The sequence below is a fragment of the Triplophysa rosa genome, linkage group LG20 (genome assembly GCF_024868665.1).
Source record: "Triplophysa rosa linkage group LG20, Trosa_1v2, whole genome shotgun sequence".
NCBI lineage: Eukaryota > Metazoa > Chordata > Actinopteri > Cypriniformes > Nemacheilidae > Triplophysa > Triplophysa rosa.
In genome coordinates this window covers 9,155,789-9,175,367 of record NC_079909.1, presented here as the reverse complement: position 1 = coordinate 9,175,367, position 19,579 = coordinate 9,155,789, and the positions used below count along the sequence as shown (strand labels likewise).

The window sequence follows — 19,579 nt, the reverse complement described above, 5'->3', positions numbered from 1 at the left end:
TGTGTCTACCTGCCACAGTGAGGAGCAGATTCACGCTCCAAACAACGTTCACAGTACAGATGACTTAATTAACCTTTTATATTTATCAAAAACTAACCAAGCCGCTCTCATCAGTCTAATAGGAGGTGTCCGGTGACATTTCAACAAAAGTCCTCAGTGACACATTCATGAGTGTGCTCTTGTCAAATTAATTATATTGGAGAAATGGCACATGGCACAGACTGGTAGCTTTGTCAGAGATCAAAAGATGGTACAAATGTGTTCAATATTGTGATTTTAGTTGCTGTTGTCATGCAGTAGAGCAATTATCATTTTGTAAACTTTGAAGATCTTCTCAAAAAGAGAATACTAAAGGAATAAAGAACAAACAAATAATGAAAACGAGTTTCTCTTTTAAAATGTATCATTTTTAATTATGCATTTAATGATTTGCAAATAATATTTATTTTAATACGCTAACCACAACCTATAGGCTAAACACAGTTTCAAAGCCACACAGTTTACGATGTTTTAGTGAGTTTTTATTCGGCAAGTTGACATGGGAGGATCACCACCCGATCTATTGACAGACGTCGCAGCCTCTTGATGACTGAAATCACTGCCTACTTCTCATACACTGAGTAAAAGTCAGGCTTTAAAAAACTGTTTGCATGAGTGTGCAGTGTTGCCAGATTGGGCGGGTTCTTTTGAAAGGGTTAGACCGGAGAAAAATGCATTGGGAAGGTGGACAAAATTTGGGCTGCTTATGAAATTAAAAACCCACTCAAGCAGCTTGCCTTTTCTTTGCTTTTGATTAGTTAAGTTATTTCAAAACGTTAGAAAATAATGTGTAGTGCAGTCATAAACATATTATTCCTTAACAAAGCCCTTATTGGTTCAGTTTAACCTAGGGCTGCAACTAACGATTATTTTAATTGTCGACTAGTCTAACGATTATTTTTTCGATTAGTTGACTAATCTAACGATTATTATTTTTTATCTAATAAAGATTTTTTGGATTAATCCTTTGGCAAACTTTGCAAATAAACAATATGTTCTAGTATTTTCTTACATTATAAAGCAAATCATACTTTTTACTCCACTACATTTTATAAATAAATATTGTTGTTTTAACATTTTAATCCGTGTTTACATTAAAATCACCATCTTCTTTTAATTAAGTAGTTTTAATTTTAAAAGTAAAAATAATACAGATTTTTTAAAAAAATAAAAAAAAAAATAAAAGAAAAAAAAAAAGTTTTATTGCACTTATGCTTTTTGTTGTCCTTATGTTGTTCCAATTGCTTCCATTGTTTCCCACATCTGTAGGTCACTTTGGATAAAAGCGTCTGCTAAATGACTAAATGTAAATGTAAAAACATAAAAAATGTGTATATGAAATACTAAAGCATGATATATGCTCTGTATTTTTTTCCTCCAAGTAATATCCGACTCTATTTTCAGTCTCATAATATAATTGAGTAAAAGTAAAATACTACTATCTGTCTGTTTATTGTACAAAACTATCACCGAATAAAAGACTCTAATGCAGAGTGGCGTTAAAGCGAGCCCGCGCACCCGGAACTCAGAATGATGCGCTTAATGCATTCGCTTCGTTATTTACAGTTATGCGCATCCCGGACGCACAATGATGCGCTTAAAGCACCTACTCCTTCAGGAGTCCCGGGGAACATTTTGCTCCCCAAAGTAAATAATAGTTAGAACACAACGAGAAGAGATGATACGTTACATGTTTAACACATAGTGCGTTGCATCAATCTGACAGTATACAGTTAAATCAGAGGTTTAAAAAGAGTTATTTCGTATGAAGACGCAACACATTCAGACCGCTTCCAGTGCTTCTAATAAACTAAGCTATACTCAGCGAGTAACGTTAACTCACAGTCTCTAGCAAAATACATTTTAAACAAAACCATAGACTATCATCTTGTCATTATGAAGAATAATGAAAACATTGGAACATCTTGGAAAGAGTAGCGTCCTGACCATCACAGTACACACGCATGCTGACTGGAGATTGACAGAAAGCACCAGCGGAGGTCAGAGTTTCTTAATTATGCTATATTGGTTTATACCTCGCATAAAGCTATCGAATGACATAAAAAGTGCATTGGTGGTTTCATGATAGTCAGTCCTCTTTGAAGCTCTTAAGAGTAATTTATGCAGGGTCACAATCTGCAAAGGTTCACATACACTAATTTACACTAGTACAATAGCGTTAATGTAAATCATTACTGTAAAGCGTAGTTTTACATTACAAAAAAGTAAATTACAAAAAAGTAATTTATTATGAAAGTCTACATCTACGTGCCCCTCTCCGTCCGTTTGTGATTGCGTGTCCATGCTGTGATGATCGCATTCCCGGGGTAACAACGTTAGGGGGAATTCCTCCGTCCATTCACTAACTTACTGAGTCCGAGGCTCTCGATCGCTTTTTGTCGGGTAAATTATACTTTCTCTTGTTCTGCTGATTAATTTACACACGCCCGGGAACAGAAACTGCTATTACAGCAGATAAACGTAAATAATACGAAGCGTCGACACATTTCACGCACGTCGACGTATTTTAGTAGTCGACGTAATCGACGTCGACGCGTCGTTGCAGCACTAGTTTAACCAATCACCAAAGTTGAGATCATGTGATGGCTCGTGAGTGATGGGGTTTGGGTGCGATAAAGGACCATATTTTGTATATTGAAGCGATCGCAATGCCAAAGTGGCCTAAATATATGTTGCACGGTAGGGAGAGTAACTCAAATCTCACAACGTGGATTACACATGTGGTGACAAACGACTTGAAGACTTTGTAAATATAACTGAATTCACAGCAGTTGAATGATTTCATAAAAATCAAACTGAATATGGGATTCTACTAACTTTACTTCTGTTCATCATACTCGTCCTTGACAGCTGCTGGACTTGCTAAATTTTGCATTATATGTTCTGCCATATATACTTCACGAAAGACGTACTGTAGTTCTGTCAGATGTTAAGGCAACTCTCAAAGGTAAGCGCATTATTGTTGCTGCTGTTCTTTTTTTTGTTCTGTTGTATGTATCAATAAATTGCACATTTTTGGCTGCCATGGTGTGTGAATGAAGTTCATGAACGAGTGGAAAATGCCTACTCAGCTTTCCGAATCCGATTAATTATAGTGGGCACTTTTTGCACAACATGTGTTTTTTGAGGGTTAAAGTCATTGGTTAATTTCTTGATTGTCGCTTTGAAGTGGTTTCTGGACATATTAGTCATATTTTCTAACTCTCTTTAATGCAATGTTTGATCCGTTTTCCTGGTTTAATTATATTTTTTATCTCGTCATAGTTCGTTTTAAGGAGATAAAATGGTCATTATCATCATTGATTGACATTGCAATACATTTCTATCACATGATTTTGGCAGTTAAAATTTGGGCTGGTTTTTGTTGGAGTGGGCGGGTTTTATTGAGCCTTTGGGCTGGAAATTGTCCACCCAATCTGGCAACACTGTGAGTGTGGTGTGCACTGGTGTGCACTGCTTTTGACGCAGCGCTAAATAGTTAAATAAACAATGGCACAAACAAGCGTCTCATGTGCGTTTCAGGTTAAAGAACATGTTTCTTAATGTGACAACTAAAAACAACAGACTGATGAAAATGCAGGAGATTTTCTCAATATGCGACGTGCGGGACAAGGGGTGAAAATGCTGTACGGTGTAACGCAAAGCGGGACGGGTGGTCAGCCTAAGTCTAACATAATAATATTTTATAGTCATTTACTCATTACTTATTATTATGATACATAAAACATGAACTATTACTACAGATGGTTGAATTTCATCAAACTGATTTGAGTGCTGATGGATGTGCCTCTTTATAGGCTACCTGAGGACGATGGCCCCTCGCTTCTCCGCCCTCCTCCGCTGGCCTCCCTGCTTTGTCTTAAGTCGATATTAATCAACTTTCTGTAATAAACTCAACAAACGGGAAGGAAGGAGGCGGGAACTGGCAAACATTTAAACATTTTAATAAAAAATAAATAAACAATAAACAGCAGTAAAACAGGCCGGCAGCCCCTCACGGACGACTGCCGGCCACACGAACATAAACAAAACTTAACATGTCCGGGCCCAGTCCTCTCTCGCCGTATTCTCCTGCCGTTCGTCCTTTTATGCTTCCGATCTCTTCCGTGAGAGATACGAGGCCGGAATGATGCCCAGCTGACACTCATTATCAATCCGTCCCGGCCTCGCTTCCTTCTCCCATGGCTCTCGTCACATACCCCCATTGCCCCTCACAGGCCGGGGGGTACCCACGAGACTGTGCTTACTCCCCCCCCCCGGGGGCCAGTCTCAACGGCCCCAGCGCCTGGGGGTATGGACAGACGAGACGAAAGAACGGAGACGGAAGCACCAGGAACGACAGGGGCGAGAGAGGGGAAAAAAAAATTGTCCGTTTCCCGGACACGCTGTCGCTCGGTCCTCAACCAGCCGAGAGGCTCTTCCTCGCGGTGCCATGCGGTGGTACTGGATGCTCCCTCGCTCCTCCTCCGCCCCCTGGCGGCAGGCGATGGCTCCTCCGGATGTGGGCAGCCGGCAGGAAGTCCCCCGCTTCCTGCTACTCCCCTACACGGCGGATGGCAGCAGGCTCCGGCCCATGGCAAGCGGGGCTGACTCCTCCGCTCCCTCCCGGAAGGCAGCCACCCCACCTCAGACCCAGGGGCACGGCAGCGAGGTCAACGTGTCCTGGCGGCCGGCGGTGGCTCCTCCGACCGAGGGTAGCCGGCAGAAGGTCCCCCGATTCCTGCTCCTCCCCGATCCGGTGGACGGTAGCAGGCTCAGGCCCACGGCAAGCGGGGCTGACCTCTCCGCTCCCTCGCGGATGGCAGCCACCCCACCTCAGACCCAGGACATGGCGCGAGGTCTTCGCCCCGTCCGGGAACACGCACCAGCACCACCGCCTCGAGCAGCCGCTCGCGGACTTCTCTCGTCCACGCTGCCCGAACTCTTCGACACCGCGATCCCCCTCAGTGGCGAGGACTCTTTGACAGCATGTCCCTCCTTCCTCCCGGGTTTCGGCACCACTGTAATAAGGTTCAATAAAACGGAAGGAAGGAGGCGGGAGGCGGGAACCGGCGAACATTTAAACATTTTAATAAAAAATAAATAAACAATAAACAGCAGTAAAACACACGAACATAAACAAAAATTAACATGTCCGGGCCCGGTCCTCTCTCGCCGTATTCTCATGCCGTTTGTCCTTTTATGCTTCCGATCTCCTCCATGAGAGATACGAGGCCGGAATGGCGCCCAGCTGACACTCATTATCAATCGCGTCCTCCCTCCCACGGCTCTCGTCACGCCTCCCTCGTCACAGTTTCATTTCGACAAATAAGAATATCCTAAAATTAAACCTGAAAAATAATCTGCGTGCACAATGGACAATGGTGTAAATGGACTTGCTACGCCTAATGCGGTTGCTAATGTTGTTAATCACCTCAGGCGTCATGATCGAGGGGGAGGAAATTCCTAAACTGATGGCTTTTTATTTGCCTGGTTTTATTTTTAACTTAACTAATATTTTTATATTTTGTTACACTTATTGATTACATGCGCTATTCCAAAAAAAAAAGATTTCTGGAAATCATCTTGCGACCCCGCCCTCGCTGCCTTGCGACTCCCACTTTGGGAACACTGCAGTAGAGTTTTAGCTCTTTATAGAAACATCACAGTAATGACGTCATTTGTCCACAAACAGTTCTGATGCTACTTTTGCATGTTTCCCTGCAGATGAATGAATCAACAGGCAAGGACAATTTATGGGTTTTCATTTTTCTGTCTGTGAATAAACATATTTAGCTTATACACATACTGTATATGCGTTTATGCAAAACTGGTCTGCCATTCTGTACGTACGCATATGTGTGGGTGTGTGTGTGTGTCTATCTATTGTATGTATGGTAGTCAGAAGACGATTTAGATAATTAAAGTGTGTATTTATTTATATTTAATTTAAAGATTTATATTCATATTTATTTATGTACAATATATACAGTGGCCAAAGGTGATGTCCAACTTTGGACAACTAACATCTTACATTTACATTTATTCATTTGGCAGATGCTTTTATCCAAACTACCGGTACTATTTGTAAACTAACGTTACTGTTTAACGTGTTGACAAAATGTTTATATGCTCTCCTACTTGTAAGACGCTTTGGATAAGCATCTGTCAAATGAATAAATGTAATAAACATTTGTATGCATGTTGCATTGGTGTGTTTGGAGTATAAACTAAAGCTGAGCTTTAAGAAGAATTTAAAGAGGCATGACTAAAAATGACAAGTCCAGAATGGCTACAAAATATTAACACAAAAGATGATCAACAAATGTTAATTTTGATATCTGATAAAATTGTAGTCAATGGGCCCTATTTTAACGATCTAAGCGCATGGTCTAAAGCGCATGGGTGAGCGTTTCCGAATCAACTTTTGCTAGTTTAATGACAGGAAAAATGAGTCATGGGTGTGTATTGGGCGTAACGTGTAATAAAACAGTCTCATCTCCCATTCCCTTAAAAAGCCTGTGGCGCTTTCACCATGGCGCATTCACTATTTATATGGCGGAATTTGCAAGAACAAAGACTGAATGCTTGTCCAGAGAGGAAAAGGATCTCGCGAACGAGCAGACCATCTACGGCACATGCCGGTTTTTTATATTTATGTACACAATACTAATCCTTTACATTTTAATCCTTTTAATTTTTTATATTTTAAAATGTTTGTGTGCTGCTGCGCATCCCTGTGTGTGTGATAAGCAGAATGTATGCACGTTCTATAGGCTCATGTTACTAATGCACTCATTTAATATCCAAAAAACATTGCTTTAGACCAAGTTTCAGTCGGTCAAGGGGACAGACTATTTCAGTTGCCTCAAAATAGCAACGTGCCAACAATGAGCCTGAACACTTGTTTCAGACCAGCACGGCCATGGATGCACAAATGAGCGCAAAAGTGCATTTGCTATTTGAACAACGTAGCGCAGGACGTAAAAATGATAACGAATAAGCGTCGGGCTGAAACTAGTAAAAAACACTTGCGTCGCACCTGGTGCCACTCTGCGCATACGTGTATGATAGGGACCAATATATTAGAAAAAAAAACATATTTCGTAATACATAGTCTTTTGCCTTTTTGCAAAATAATTATGTCCAATAAATACCTCAAAATATAGTGGTTTGTCCATTTTGGACCATACATCCATTTTAATGGTTTAATCTAACCTGAGGGGGTATAACCTGATAATGAACAAATGTGCCTCCCAGAAATCACTTTTAGCCACTACTGTATATATACAGTATACATGTATTTGATTAAAGAGTTTTACAATACAGAATGTCAGATAACCTCACAGAACATGCATAAATAATACGTATATGACACTGTAACAAAGTTCAATGTAGGGAAGGAAGGAGGCGGGAACCGGCGAACATTTAAACAATAAACTTTAATCAAAAATAAACAAACAATAACACGGAAGTAAAAGGCCGGCAGCCACCTCACGGTCGACTGCCGGCCCCACAAACATAAATAAAACAACATTTCCGGGCCCGGTCCTCTCTCCTCGGCAGTCCCGTCGCTCGTCCTCTTATGCTCCCGAGCTCCCCGTGAGGCATGCGGGACCGGTGCGCGTACAGCTGATACTCATTATCACTCACGCCACCGGCCCCGCCTTCCTGCCCCACGGCTCTCGTCCCGCCTTCCTCACTACAGACACATAGTCAAACAAAACTCTTTCCTTTTAGTAACAAATAGCCATGAAAATAAATGGCTAAAATATATCTGCTACATTACCTCAAGCAGCATCTTTATCAGTTAATGATCTTGTCTGTTTACCTCAGGGCACTCTTACACAAACAGAGCTTTTGACTTGGAGCCAGTTCTCCATTAACATAAGCTCCAACATCATGTTGGAACAAAACCTACAATAAGTAGGTCTAGCATAAGTATAATAAGTTGGTGAATTAAAGCGCTTAGCATCAAAGCTATGCAAAATTTATGAACGCTATCTAGCGTCCCAAGGCTGTAAGTTGTGTGGCGTCAATACACAGGGCTCCTACACAGCCGGATGGTGTAAAACATAGCATGACTTATTAGCATTGCACCTTTGGGAGGCCACTGGGGATAATGCCGAAAAGATGAATAATTAAATGAGCGTGGTTAGTGTTTACACCACAAGGTGCGCACTGTAGCACTGGGATATGGTGTTCCTTTATATTATATAACATTTGTACATTTACATCTATGGACATGTTATAGGCAAAATTACTGTAACTACATTACATTTTTTAAAAAACCTTCTCCTGATTCTCTCTGCTAAAAAATGTCAATTTTTAAAAAAAGTTGGACCGACATAAGGGTGAGTAAACGACAAAACAATTTTCATTTCTAAATGAATTATCCTTTTACGCTTGTTAAGCAGTCTGGTAAAGACATCAGCATTCCATGCTGATCCAAAACACACCATATGCTGGTGGCCAGCTATGCTGGTCTTTTCAGCGGGGCTCTAAATGAGATAGACTCACAATTGAAAGAGGAGAACAAAGTTGAAGGCACGGCTGGTGTGCTTTCCCAGGAAGAGAACTCCCAGGATGTGCAGATTTGGCTGAAGTTCCTCCTTTTGCCTTCGTGCTGTGGCATCTCTTTGCAGAAGACCTGTATCTACAAAGAGAAACACAAATAGACACGTTTTAGTGCCACACGTCTCCGAGCCAAAACAAATGGGTTTTTGGCTGTCTCATTTCCGCTCCCTAGTTGCCTATGTCATGAATCAGTATATCACAAACACAGTATTGAGCACTAGCAAGGGGTTTTATCCACCACATACTGAGAAACAGATGACTCAAATTCATGCCACCTGGTTGTGATACCTAAAACACAAGAAGCCATGTGTGTTGTAGATCAAATGTACAGCATCATTATGACATATGCATGTATTTAATAAGCAAAACAGATGAACAAGAACGACAGTCAGAGATTAAACAAATACTAAATGTAAACGTATTTCCTATTCATAACTATTATAGGTACAGTTTGTAACAATTTTGCAGTAAAATATCCAAAAACCACTAGGTAGCAGTGTTTTTTTTTCAGTTTAGTACTTACAATATCTCAAATGTTTCCAACTACTTGTAAATCGAGAGAAAATCGCTAATTTAAACAGTGACAAACAAACAAAAATCAATGGCATCATATCCGCGTTACCTTTTGTTACCGCCTTTACTGACGTAGAAACATGATTAACATGATTTCTCGTTCCCGTCTGATTGATGGCCGATTGATCAGCGGTGGAGTTGAAGACAACAGATCCCATCATTCCACGCTCCTTCACAGCGTCATCAAGCTACGGCATTGTTGTTGTTTTGATCGTGCGACCTCTAGCGGCGGATTTTACAAACTGTGGCTTTAAAGGCATAGTTCACCCAATAATGAAATTTTTGTCATTTACTCACCCTGGAGTTGTTTCGAACATGTCTAAAGTTGTTTTTTCTGCTGAACACAAAAGATATTGTAAAGAATGTGGGAAACTAAACAGTTCTGACTAACATGGTAGATTATTATTCTACTATAGTAGTCAACAGTGCCCCAGAACTGTTTGATTACAAACATTCTTCCAAATTTATAAATTTTGTTGTCCTGCTGAACACAAAAAAAGTTTGAAACAACTTGAGGGTCAGTAAACGAATACAGAATTTTTATTTTTGGGTAAATTGTCCCTTTAAGAAGGAATTCTGTGCAATGCATTCTTGAAATTCCAAGGAAGTTTTCTGTCAACAACCCTAGATATAACCAATTCCCTGCCCAGTGCATTTTCTAAACCAGGGAGCAGACTGACACACAACCCTTCCTCACAACCCCAAGCAAGACAGGCAAAACCATCCATTTCAACCCTTATGTGGCGCAACACATCATTTCCCCGACGCAAAGTTCACCCGTCGCATGCCGTGCTAAATAATGAACAGGAGGAGAGATAAACGTGAGGCATGTTATGACAGAGTAAAGAAATGATTACGGACAGAGATAAGAGAAGTGTTCAACAGCGAAGAAGCAAATCAGAACAGCAGGAATAATTCATATTTCACCACAGCCTATCAGACCACAACACAGCAGGCTGCAGGTAAACAGACACGCTCTCTCTGAGCTATAACCTTCAACCACGCTCGCGCAGTAGTAGTTAGCATACATCAATCCCTGTGTAAGGCAGCTGTTCTGTGTATTCTGGTATACAACAGGGTCTCAGTGCTGTCTTGAACAACAAGAGCAGCTGACATCAAGTACAAGAGGAAAACACTGCGAAATGGAGAAAACAAGACGGAGGCAATATTTAAAGGGAAGTCTGGGGCTAGTTGTCACTCTTGTTATTCCAGTGAATGTGTTTTCAGCGTTGGTTTGTTTCCACAAGCCAGTTTCTGTATAGGCACATACTGCAACTGCAAATTTTGGCTACATTAAAGACATTTTTATAAATATTGCTCGGATGAAATTTGTAATTAGAGAAAATGTATACTGTATATTAACCTTCCAAGTAATAGCTTTATATTCAACTATCATCTAACAAAGGAATGTAAATGGTAAGACAGATAATTATAATCAAATGTGTGTGTCATCCAGGCTTGCCAGGTATACGGTTTAACCGCGAATGGGGCTACTTTTAAACTGCTGCCGCAAATGTGTTATTTTTATCAATTCTGTGGGTTACAGGTGTAAATATTTTGTTTGTCATTGGTCATTTTGTAAGTAAAATGACGAATTTATGTAAACAAACTGTTTATGATCACTTCTATACAGTAATTTTGAAGAAGAATTTGTTTGTAATGCATAACAAGGTCTGTAAAATATGGATTTTAGGGAATTTAGTGACATTTTTGAGTTTTTGGTATTAGGGGTGGGTTGTTGGGATAGTTTTGGGCTAGTTTCGTCATGCAGTCTGGCAACCCTGGTGTCAACCTGCCCCCAACCTGACATTTCCGAAACATTCTGCAGTCCTGAAACCGTTTAACTTTTTGGATAAAATTGACCTTCATTATACGATTTTTTCTTACCTGAACGTATGCAAGGGTACAGGTTTTGAACTGTGTTCACTTATGTACGATATGATGATATTAGCATTTTAGCTTGGAGGACATCATTCACAAACAAGCATTCTTTGTATTTAAAACCAACATAGAAGAAGAAGAAGCATATGAAATAAACTTTAAACTTATAGTTATTCGCTTTGTGACACCTAGTCACAGTTTCTCCTTACAACATTATATTAACCAGACCTTCAAATCCACCACTCAGAAAACTGTGGGAAAAAGACAAACTGTTTTTCTTAAAATAAATAATGGTGCTTCATTCAGTATATTCACCCGTCACTGCAAATCACTAAAAAGTGAAATAAACTTACACCCAAAGCAGATGTAACATAAAATTTTGTTGACAGAATCATTATGAATATATTTAGTCAGATACAGATTGACTAATTGATGGTCCAGAAAATGTGCATCTGGATGTGTTTCTAACTTTATATTTAAGAAATATGCCAATTCTTAACGCCAGTCTAGTTTTTACTTTTCATTAGAATGACGAATCACTTTTCAAATCGTTTATGTCAGTCAGCCACCAATCTTCCTAATGATGCTTCGGCACGGCGATCTGATTGGATTTTTTACATTAAGTTAAGACTACTGTACCTGTACGGCACAGATGATAGGGGAATGGGCTGTGTAGAGAAGCGGGCTAGAACATTAATTTTTGAGAGGGGCCATCTGCTTGTAGTAAGGGACAGCCAAGTAATTAGGATGGAGAGCTGTTGAAGCTCAACACCTGTCACAGAAATGTTGCAGCTCTGTGTTTGTGTGTATGTGTGTGAAACATCATTATGCCAGCGGTGAATCAGGAGGTTGAATCTACATAACGATGACACGCTTGTCTGCCATCTCTATGGTCAGACGTCCACTTACTGTTAAACAACTGCATACAAACCTTAAAGACTCGAGTCAAAATTTGAGTTTTGTGCAGGGCAGCACAATAAATCGGAAATAAACCACACACCATTTGGTGGTTGTCTGCGAGTTTTTTTGCACAGCTTGTCAGTGAAGTATGGTTAAATGGTGCTGCATCTGAAAGCTAGATGGCGCTCTCACACAGAAACGTCCAATGCTGCAGAAGAGGTACCATAACACACATAGTTCCAGGAAATGCCTTTCTAGTGCTTTTCTTCAAGCCTTCTCAGGTATTTTCATGACAATAAAGTATATTAATAATAACGATGATGTTTGACGGGTGTTGCTTTTTCATATGCACGTTATACACTGACCAAAATTATAAACGCAACACTTTTGTTTTTGCCCCCATTTTTCATGAGCTGAACTCAAAGATCTAAGACTTTTTCTATGTACACAAAAGGCCTATTTCTCAAATATTGCTCACAAATCTGTCTAAATCTGTGTTAGTGAGCACTTCTCCTTTGCCGAGATAATCCATCCACCTCACAGATGTAGCATATCAAGATGCTGATTAGACAGCATGACTATTGCACAGGTGTGCCTTAGGCTGGCCACAATAAAAGGCCACTCTAAAATGTGCAGTTTTACTGTATTGGGGGGTCCGTTGGGTGACTCAAACTCGCAATGCGTTCAGATTGAGCAGCTTTGCATATCGATCACAGAGTCGTGCTTTACGGACAAACAGCACATGAAACGTAATAGCTGACTTTGCAATATCATAATCACTCTAGACAGATCGATTTACACAATATTTAGTGTTAATTGCGGTTTATCGTGCGGCCCTAGTTTTGTGGTTATAAATATATGTCTGTTAGCTTCCATCGCTATGCCAACCTGGTTTCAGGAATTCGTAACTATTTTACAAGGTGGTTAATTTGCCTGAATTAGTACGATGTACATTGTACAACACCTCACAATTATTAGGAAAAGCCATCCTGAAGCCCCTGCCCAAACCCCACCCCTAAAACCAACAGTCACTGGCACGGTAGTAAATCGCACCACAACGTACGAATGACAAGTAATCATTGAAACAAATTAGCCGCATCATAAAATAGTTACAAATTGCTGTGAGATCGTGTTGGGTATAGTGCATGGATCATTAGCGAACTGTGATGTTTGAGCCTTGGCCCGATGCACAAGCGCAACCCCCTTCCCCCAACACACACACACTTACCACAGTACTGTGCTTTCCTATAGAAGTGAGACTACATCATTATACCATCACACTTACCACATGATACATTTACAATGCTACTCCAGACTTGAAACGCAACAAGCCGAACACAGCAAGACAGTTATCACCAAAATAATACGCAATACAAATACAAATCATTATTACACACATGTGCTCTTCAAAGGAACAATGGACCACATGACAGACACTGCCTCCTAGTCTGATCAAACACAGACTAAACCAACACTGACTAACATACACAATGCCAGTTTAAAAGCGACACCTTATGAGAGAGCTCTCAGCAAAGAAAACCAGTGCTACACTAGCAGACAGTAAACACAGATTCACCAGCGAATAAACTATGATTATAATAAATATTAATATTAGGGATGCACCGATATGTACATTTTGGCTGATATGATAATGATGATAATTCTTAAACATTGGAAGCCGATAACCGTTATATTGGCCGATATACAGAATCTAAATATTAATATAAAATTCCCTAAGACTGAAACAAAAGGCAAAAAGTGGAAAACTGCTTTTATTTGAAAACATTGACTGCAGAACACAAGGTTCTCTTTTTCCCCTGAAAATCATGTACCAAGCCTACTTTACACTAGTTAATGGTTCTTTAACCTTCAAACTTTTCTGGTATATTTTTTTATTTAATAAACAAATGATAGACGTTCTTCCAGAGCAAGCCAGAAAAATGGTCTTAATAGCCAGATGTCTGACAGGTCTCAAGACAGAAAGCATTCAGACAGCAGTATGGTTCAAACAATATACTTTTGTTCCTATAATTTACACATTCATTAATACTGCATCTACATACTATTCCTACATCAATAATGTTTTGCTTATAGCAGTATGAATGATCACGACAGAAAGACAGTTATGTACTGTACTTTTATCTGTGAGCAGCGTGCAGCTGAAGAAGTTTAACCAGAGGAAATAATTTATGATTTATCGGCTGGAATATATCGGGCTAAATTTGTATTATCAGCCGATACCGATAACATTAAAAATGCCCACTTATCGGCTGATACCGATATGGCTGATAATTTATTGTGCATCCCTAATTAATATTAAACTGGTAAGGTTACAGTGAACTAAACGTATGGAACTGACCATAGTAAATTTACTATTTATCTGATAAAATGTCACTGTTATGCAGAATAACAGCAAATATGCACAATGTGTTAAATTTAAGACTGAACACAGTCAAAATCACTTGTCTCAAATAAAGCTAACGTTAAGCAACAAATGTGCACATCAGCAACCACCAGAATGATTTGAGGCACAGCAGCCTTATAAATCATAAATAACTTACAATTTGATGATCAAATTACTTGATAACAAAGTCTTCCTCCTGTTGTTTTGAACAACGCTTATCAGCTTTTCTCTTTTTTTACAGAGACTTGAAAACAACGTTTATCCACATGCTGTTTTAATGACGTTTATCTGCATTTCTTTTTCTTTTGCAGTTTTTTGACGGTTGGCTAACCAACTCCGTGTGCTTTTTCTGCTTAACGAGACTGGGTGAACAGCCCCCCAGATGGCGGAACACAGCTTAAATGCTCATTGGGCGAGAATGTCAGCTGATATCTTTTTTCTTAAGTGTTCCATTAATAAGTCCATTAACTGAAGTAGGTTTTGAGATTTATATGTGGAAAAAACACACCTATATGTATAGTCCTCATAACCACCTTCATGTAAAAGCAGTGGCAATTCAATTGCATAGATTTCATCTGCGATAAAAAGTGCTTTTTTATCGCAAGAAGGTATACAGTTTATAAGATGGTATACAGTTTACATTCAAAAACAGACGAGAAAAAATAGTAAAAGATAATACAAACCAAAAAACAAAGACAAAAAAGAAAGAAAAAAATCAAAATGTTCAATCCATCCATATTAATAAATTCAAAACAAGAAATATAATTTATATTATCAAATAAGTCTAACAAAATTCCAGCTTTTTATTATTTGCTTTTGACAGCATTTTTAAATATTGTCCCAAATAATTCTTAAATACTACAAACAATTAAAAAAATTACATTTGGGAATTAAATTCTTAGCTAACAAAAGTAAGTTATTAATATTAAAAAAAAAGTTTGACTTCCTTTTTCACAGTTTCCATATTAATTTTTTTTATAAACCACATGTTAAATTCACAACATTTTACTCATTTAACCACAATTATTGCACTTTATCCAGGAATTAAAGAAAAATATGCTGAAATATAACAAGAAAAAGGCGATAAAAAACGTGAACGCGATCTATTCCATTGTTGACGTTTCCAGTCGACTCGATAGCGCGATTTGGTAAGTGTCCTTCTTGCTAGGGCTGTCACGATTATTAAATAATCGTCTCATCGCGATTGTTTGACCTCATCGCGATGGTTTCAGATCATCGCAATTATCGCACATCTCTATAGAAGACACTAGTCTGCTCGATCTAAAATCACTATGAGATTGAGTCATTTATATCGTACATTTGAAAAAGCAACACTCGTCTATCATCATTACTATAAATCAACTTTATTATCATGAAAATACCTGAAAAGGTTTGAAGAACAGTGATAGAATATGACCACAGGCATTTCCTGGAATTAATCGTTCTTCTTCTGTTTCCCATATTCGGAGTTTCTGCGCAAGAGCGCCCTCTGGCTTTCGGATGTGGCGGCATTTAACCGTAAGTCATTGAGAAACTGAGAGCATAAGAATCGTACGATATATCGCCCAGCCCTATTTATCGTCTTTAAAATGCTGTTGATAGTAGGACTCGTATCCGTTAGAGTGAACGGACTCGGAAGCTTGAGCCACGTGGTGGGTGGGTGTGTGAGTGAGAGAGCGAGAGATCGCGTGCACACCTGCGTGTTTGCTGTAATGTGACAGAAAAGCCAGTGATAATAAATTATTTATTCCTCGTATTGTTTCTATATTCAGCAGTAAAAAAAAAAATCACGCAAACTTTTGAAAGAGTACGTCTATCAAAATATATTTGTTATCAGTTATAAGCAGCATGAAGAGGAAAACGAACCAGTAGGCTATCAGTGTTTATAATGCATTTTGTTTTTCTATTTAGGTATTTTATTTATTCGATTTCAGTATATGTATTTCTTGTTTTTGAAATGCTTTATTGTTTATTGAAACGAAACTGCACACGTTTCCATTAACAGTAAAGTTTGACAATATAAACGTCAGATCAAGAGCAGGGTGCTGTGTGCGGTGATGGCCTGTATAGGCTACACCAGTGGTTCTCAAACTGGGGGCCCCAAGATGGATCCAGGGGGGCCACAGATTTTGTGGCATTTTATGAAATATAGAAATTTATCATAGATTTTATGCAATCAAACATCAGAAAAATGACACCACCAACCAAAAAAATTGAGGTTCCAGCATTGTATAACTGAATGTTTTTGGTTTAATTAAAATTCTAAGTTTAAGATTATACGTCTTTATATGGGGGGCCGCAAAACGATGCACTTAACACAAAGGGGGCCTTACAACGAAAAAGTTTGAGAACCACTGGGCTACACTATAACATTTCTGTTGTTTAAACTTGGCGAAGTGATATGTAACTGTAATGCGGTCAGCAGACCTGGAACACCTTCATAGGTGTGCATTTTACTGAAAGTTAATGCATACCCATCGAACGTTTGTCAACCAATTAGATTGAAGCATTCAACAGCCCCGTGGTATAATGTTGCATTATACAACAAAATATCAAGTCAAAGTGATCTACTCGTTCCAAACAAAACATCCGAAAATAGGTTTACTGGTTGGTTGTAAATAATAAACAATAGATATGTTCTTCAAAATGAATGAAAGCTTGTTTGCAGATGTCAGCTGGATTGGTGTTGATATTTAATGCAAATTTGAATATTTTAATGCAAAATATAAATGGCCAAAAGTATCAAATATGCTTTGGAGTCACTGTGTATTTATGATGTCTTTATCTATTATTAACAACAAATAACAAATAGCATTTAACAAATCATGTCCGTACTGGCTGTGACGTAAACTCAGGCTTCTGTCTATTTAAAGAAAAAATAAAAACTTTTTGATGTTTCGATAGGAAATATGTCAACACAGGAAAGAAATTTGTGTTTTTTCAAACTATTTTAAAAGGGGAAGCCAATTATCTGTCGCTGTCCACCAATCAAAATCTAAAATGTAATTGGAAAGAAATTTTGATTAAACGTCTTCTGAGTTTGACCACTCTCAAAATTGAACCGCTTGGTTTTGTTTGTTTTCATCAATGTAAAAAAAAAACGTTCACAAGCTCATCGCTGTCAGCGTCTGTCAGCGCAAATTAGAACAAAAATATCCACCTACAAAACTGAACCAACGAAGAGCAGGACTTAACAAAATTCTTCTTCTCAAAAACCTTCCTCTATAAGACGGAAACAGTAACATGCAAGTCACACCGAAAAGTAACATGAATATTTCAAAACAGCTGTCTTCATATCTATGCCTGGAAATGTAGGATGACAGCCAGTCTTGAGGGAGAGCCGGTGAGAGTAGGAGGAATGAGAGAAGACAGAGAGTGGGAGATCGAAAGAAAGTTTGTCTGGCTAGAGAAAAAAGCTCTGTTACTTGTTGTTGCTTAATGGAATACAACACCATGTGACAAATCTTCCAGATCCAGGAGGCTTTTAAAATATCCATGAAGAGATTATAAAATGGCGGCTTCTATATTTCCTAGGATGAATATCATGTGACCATATGATCATAAAGAGTGTTACTGAAGTTTATTCAGTAACTTTACTTGGAAATAGTTTTGCAGCATATTTCCCAAAATCCAAATAGTGCTCATTTCCACTTTAAGGTTTTTTTGATCATTTGATGAGTGATTGTTGCGATGGCCAACTGAACAGGGCGTAATCCACATTCTGCAAACCTAATTTAGATACATAGAGGGCGCATTGGTGCCGAAAAGGACGGCAATGACTATATGCGCTAATTCTGTCAGAGAAAGTTATCGACATGATGCGGACTCTGAGATTTCTCACTTTAAATACTTGAAGTGAGTTTTAAATGAGTCATGTACTGGCTGATGAGCAGAGGAAAATGAGCAACGAATCAAATGAGGAGAACCCTGGAGTGCTCAAGCACATGGCACATTGCCACATTTTATTTTTGGAAATTGCTTGTTTGTCAGCATGCAAGTATATGTCAGACCATAATGATTTCATCCCTGTGCCTGAGGCGTGCGATTATAAGATCTTTGCTGAGCTTTTTTTTTTTCAAACCATGCAATGTCTTCTTTAGGGTGCTAGTGGTGAATGGTGCTCGCAACACCAAGGTCATGTTCGAGTCCCATATACGTTTGTATAAAACTGTATGCGTTAATCTAAACGATTTACTACAGCAACCTTGCCGATTTACACTTCTATTTATCGAAAGCGGCTTGCCAGAATAACGCTAAAGAAACAGCCTGTAAGAAAGAGAGTTTAGTACTGATGTGCACATCACTGTCAAACGAAGAGTATTTTGAAGAAAAATGTGAGAAATCTAAAGTTTTTTCACAGTAATTTACATCTGTCATATAAACTGGTGAAAATGCATAAACAAATGAAAGCTCATATTTACTCCTAAAGTTGTATTTTAATTTCATTAAACCAAGTTACAGTATTTTCATCTAGTACTTTTTCTTTTGCACACACTGACATACAGGTTTGATGATGAAATGGTCTTATGAAGGAAATACGAAGTCTAGCATACTATTTTTAATATTCTTTTACCTTGTAAATCTGAATTATTGCCACGAGGCTGAACACCTCATTTGCGCTATGGAAAGATCAATCAAATGTGCAAATATGAAAGTGCCAGCCGATCGCACCAGACTAACCCCATGTGTCTGGTAGGGCATGCAGAAAATTGTTCCAAACGTTACTGTTCAATTTTCGCAATGATGAATGCATATCGACTCTTTATCGTATTTTCTGCAACACGCAGTTTCGCGTTTAGCACTAAGCAGATAGCAGTGTGGAATATTTTTTACAGTGCATTTCTGTGCTTAGAGACATCTATCTTTTTAATGGGCTTCTTATCAAACGCCAGCGAGCCAAGCGTGCAGCCCAGGCATGAAAGCCTAATTGAATCATAGAATGCGAGGGCATTGCAAAACCTATCTGATGACACTGTCAACCTAGCATATAAATGAAGCGAGGCCCTAAGAGAAAATACTGCTTGGCACATTCGCGCAGCCTGCGGTAATAAAGCAAATCTTTAGCATTAATGCTTTATTTAAAAGTGTATTAACACAGATAGGTTATTAATTTCAAGCATTTTATGAGTATAATAGCAGAGATGGGCGTGAAAGGCACCTTGATCGTGAGTTAAAGAATATACCGCTGGGCTCAGTGGGGCTCTG

At 38.9% G+C, this 19,579-nt stretch overlaps 1 protein-coding gene across 2 annotated transcripts in view; it reads right to left on the bottom strand.

Annotated features, from left to right (window-relative positions):
• si:ch211-51h4.2 (uncharacterized) overlaps positions 1–19,579 on the bottom strand; it is a 104,651-nt gene that overhangs the window by 71,933 nt on the left and 13,139 nt on the right. For both annotated transcript variants that reach the window (XM_057362859.1, XM_057362860.1), the window contains exon 6: positions 8,560–8,695. In XM_057362859.1, the coding sequence (XP_057218842.1) occupies positions 8,560–8,695 (136 nt within the window). The remainder of the gene's footprint in view (positions 1–8,559; positions 8,696–19,579) is intronic.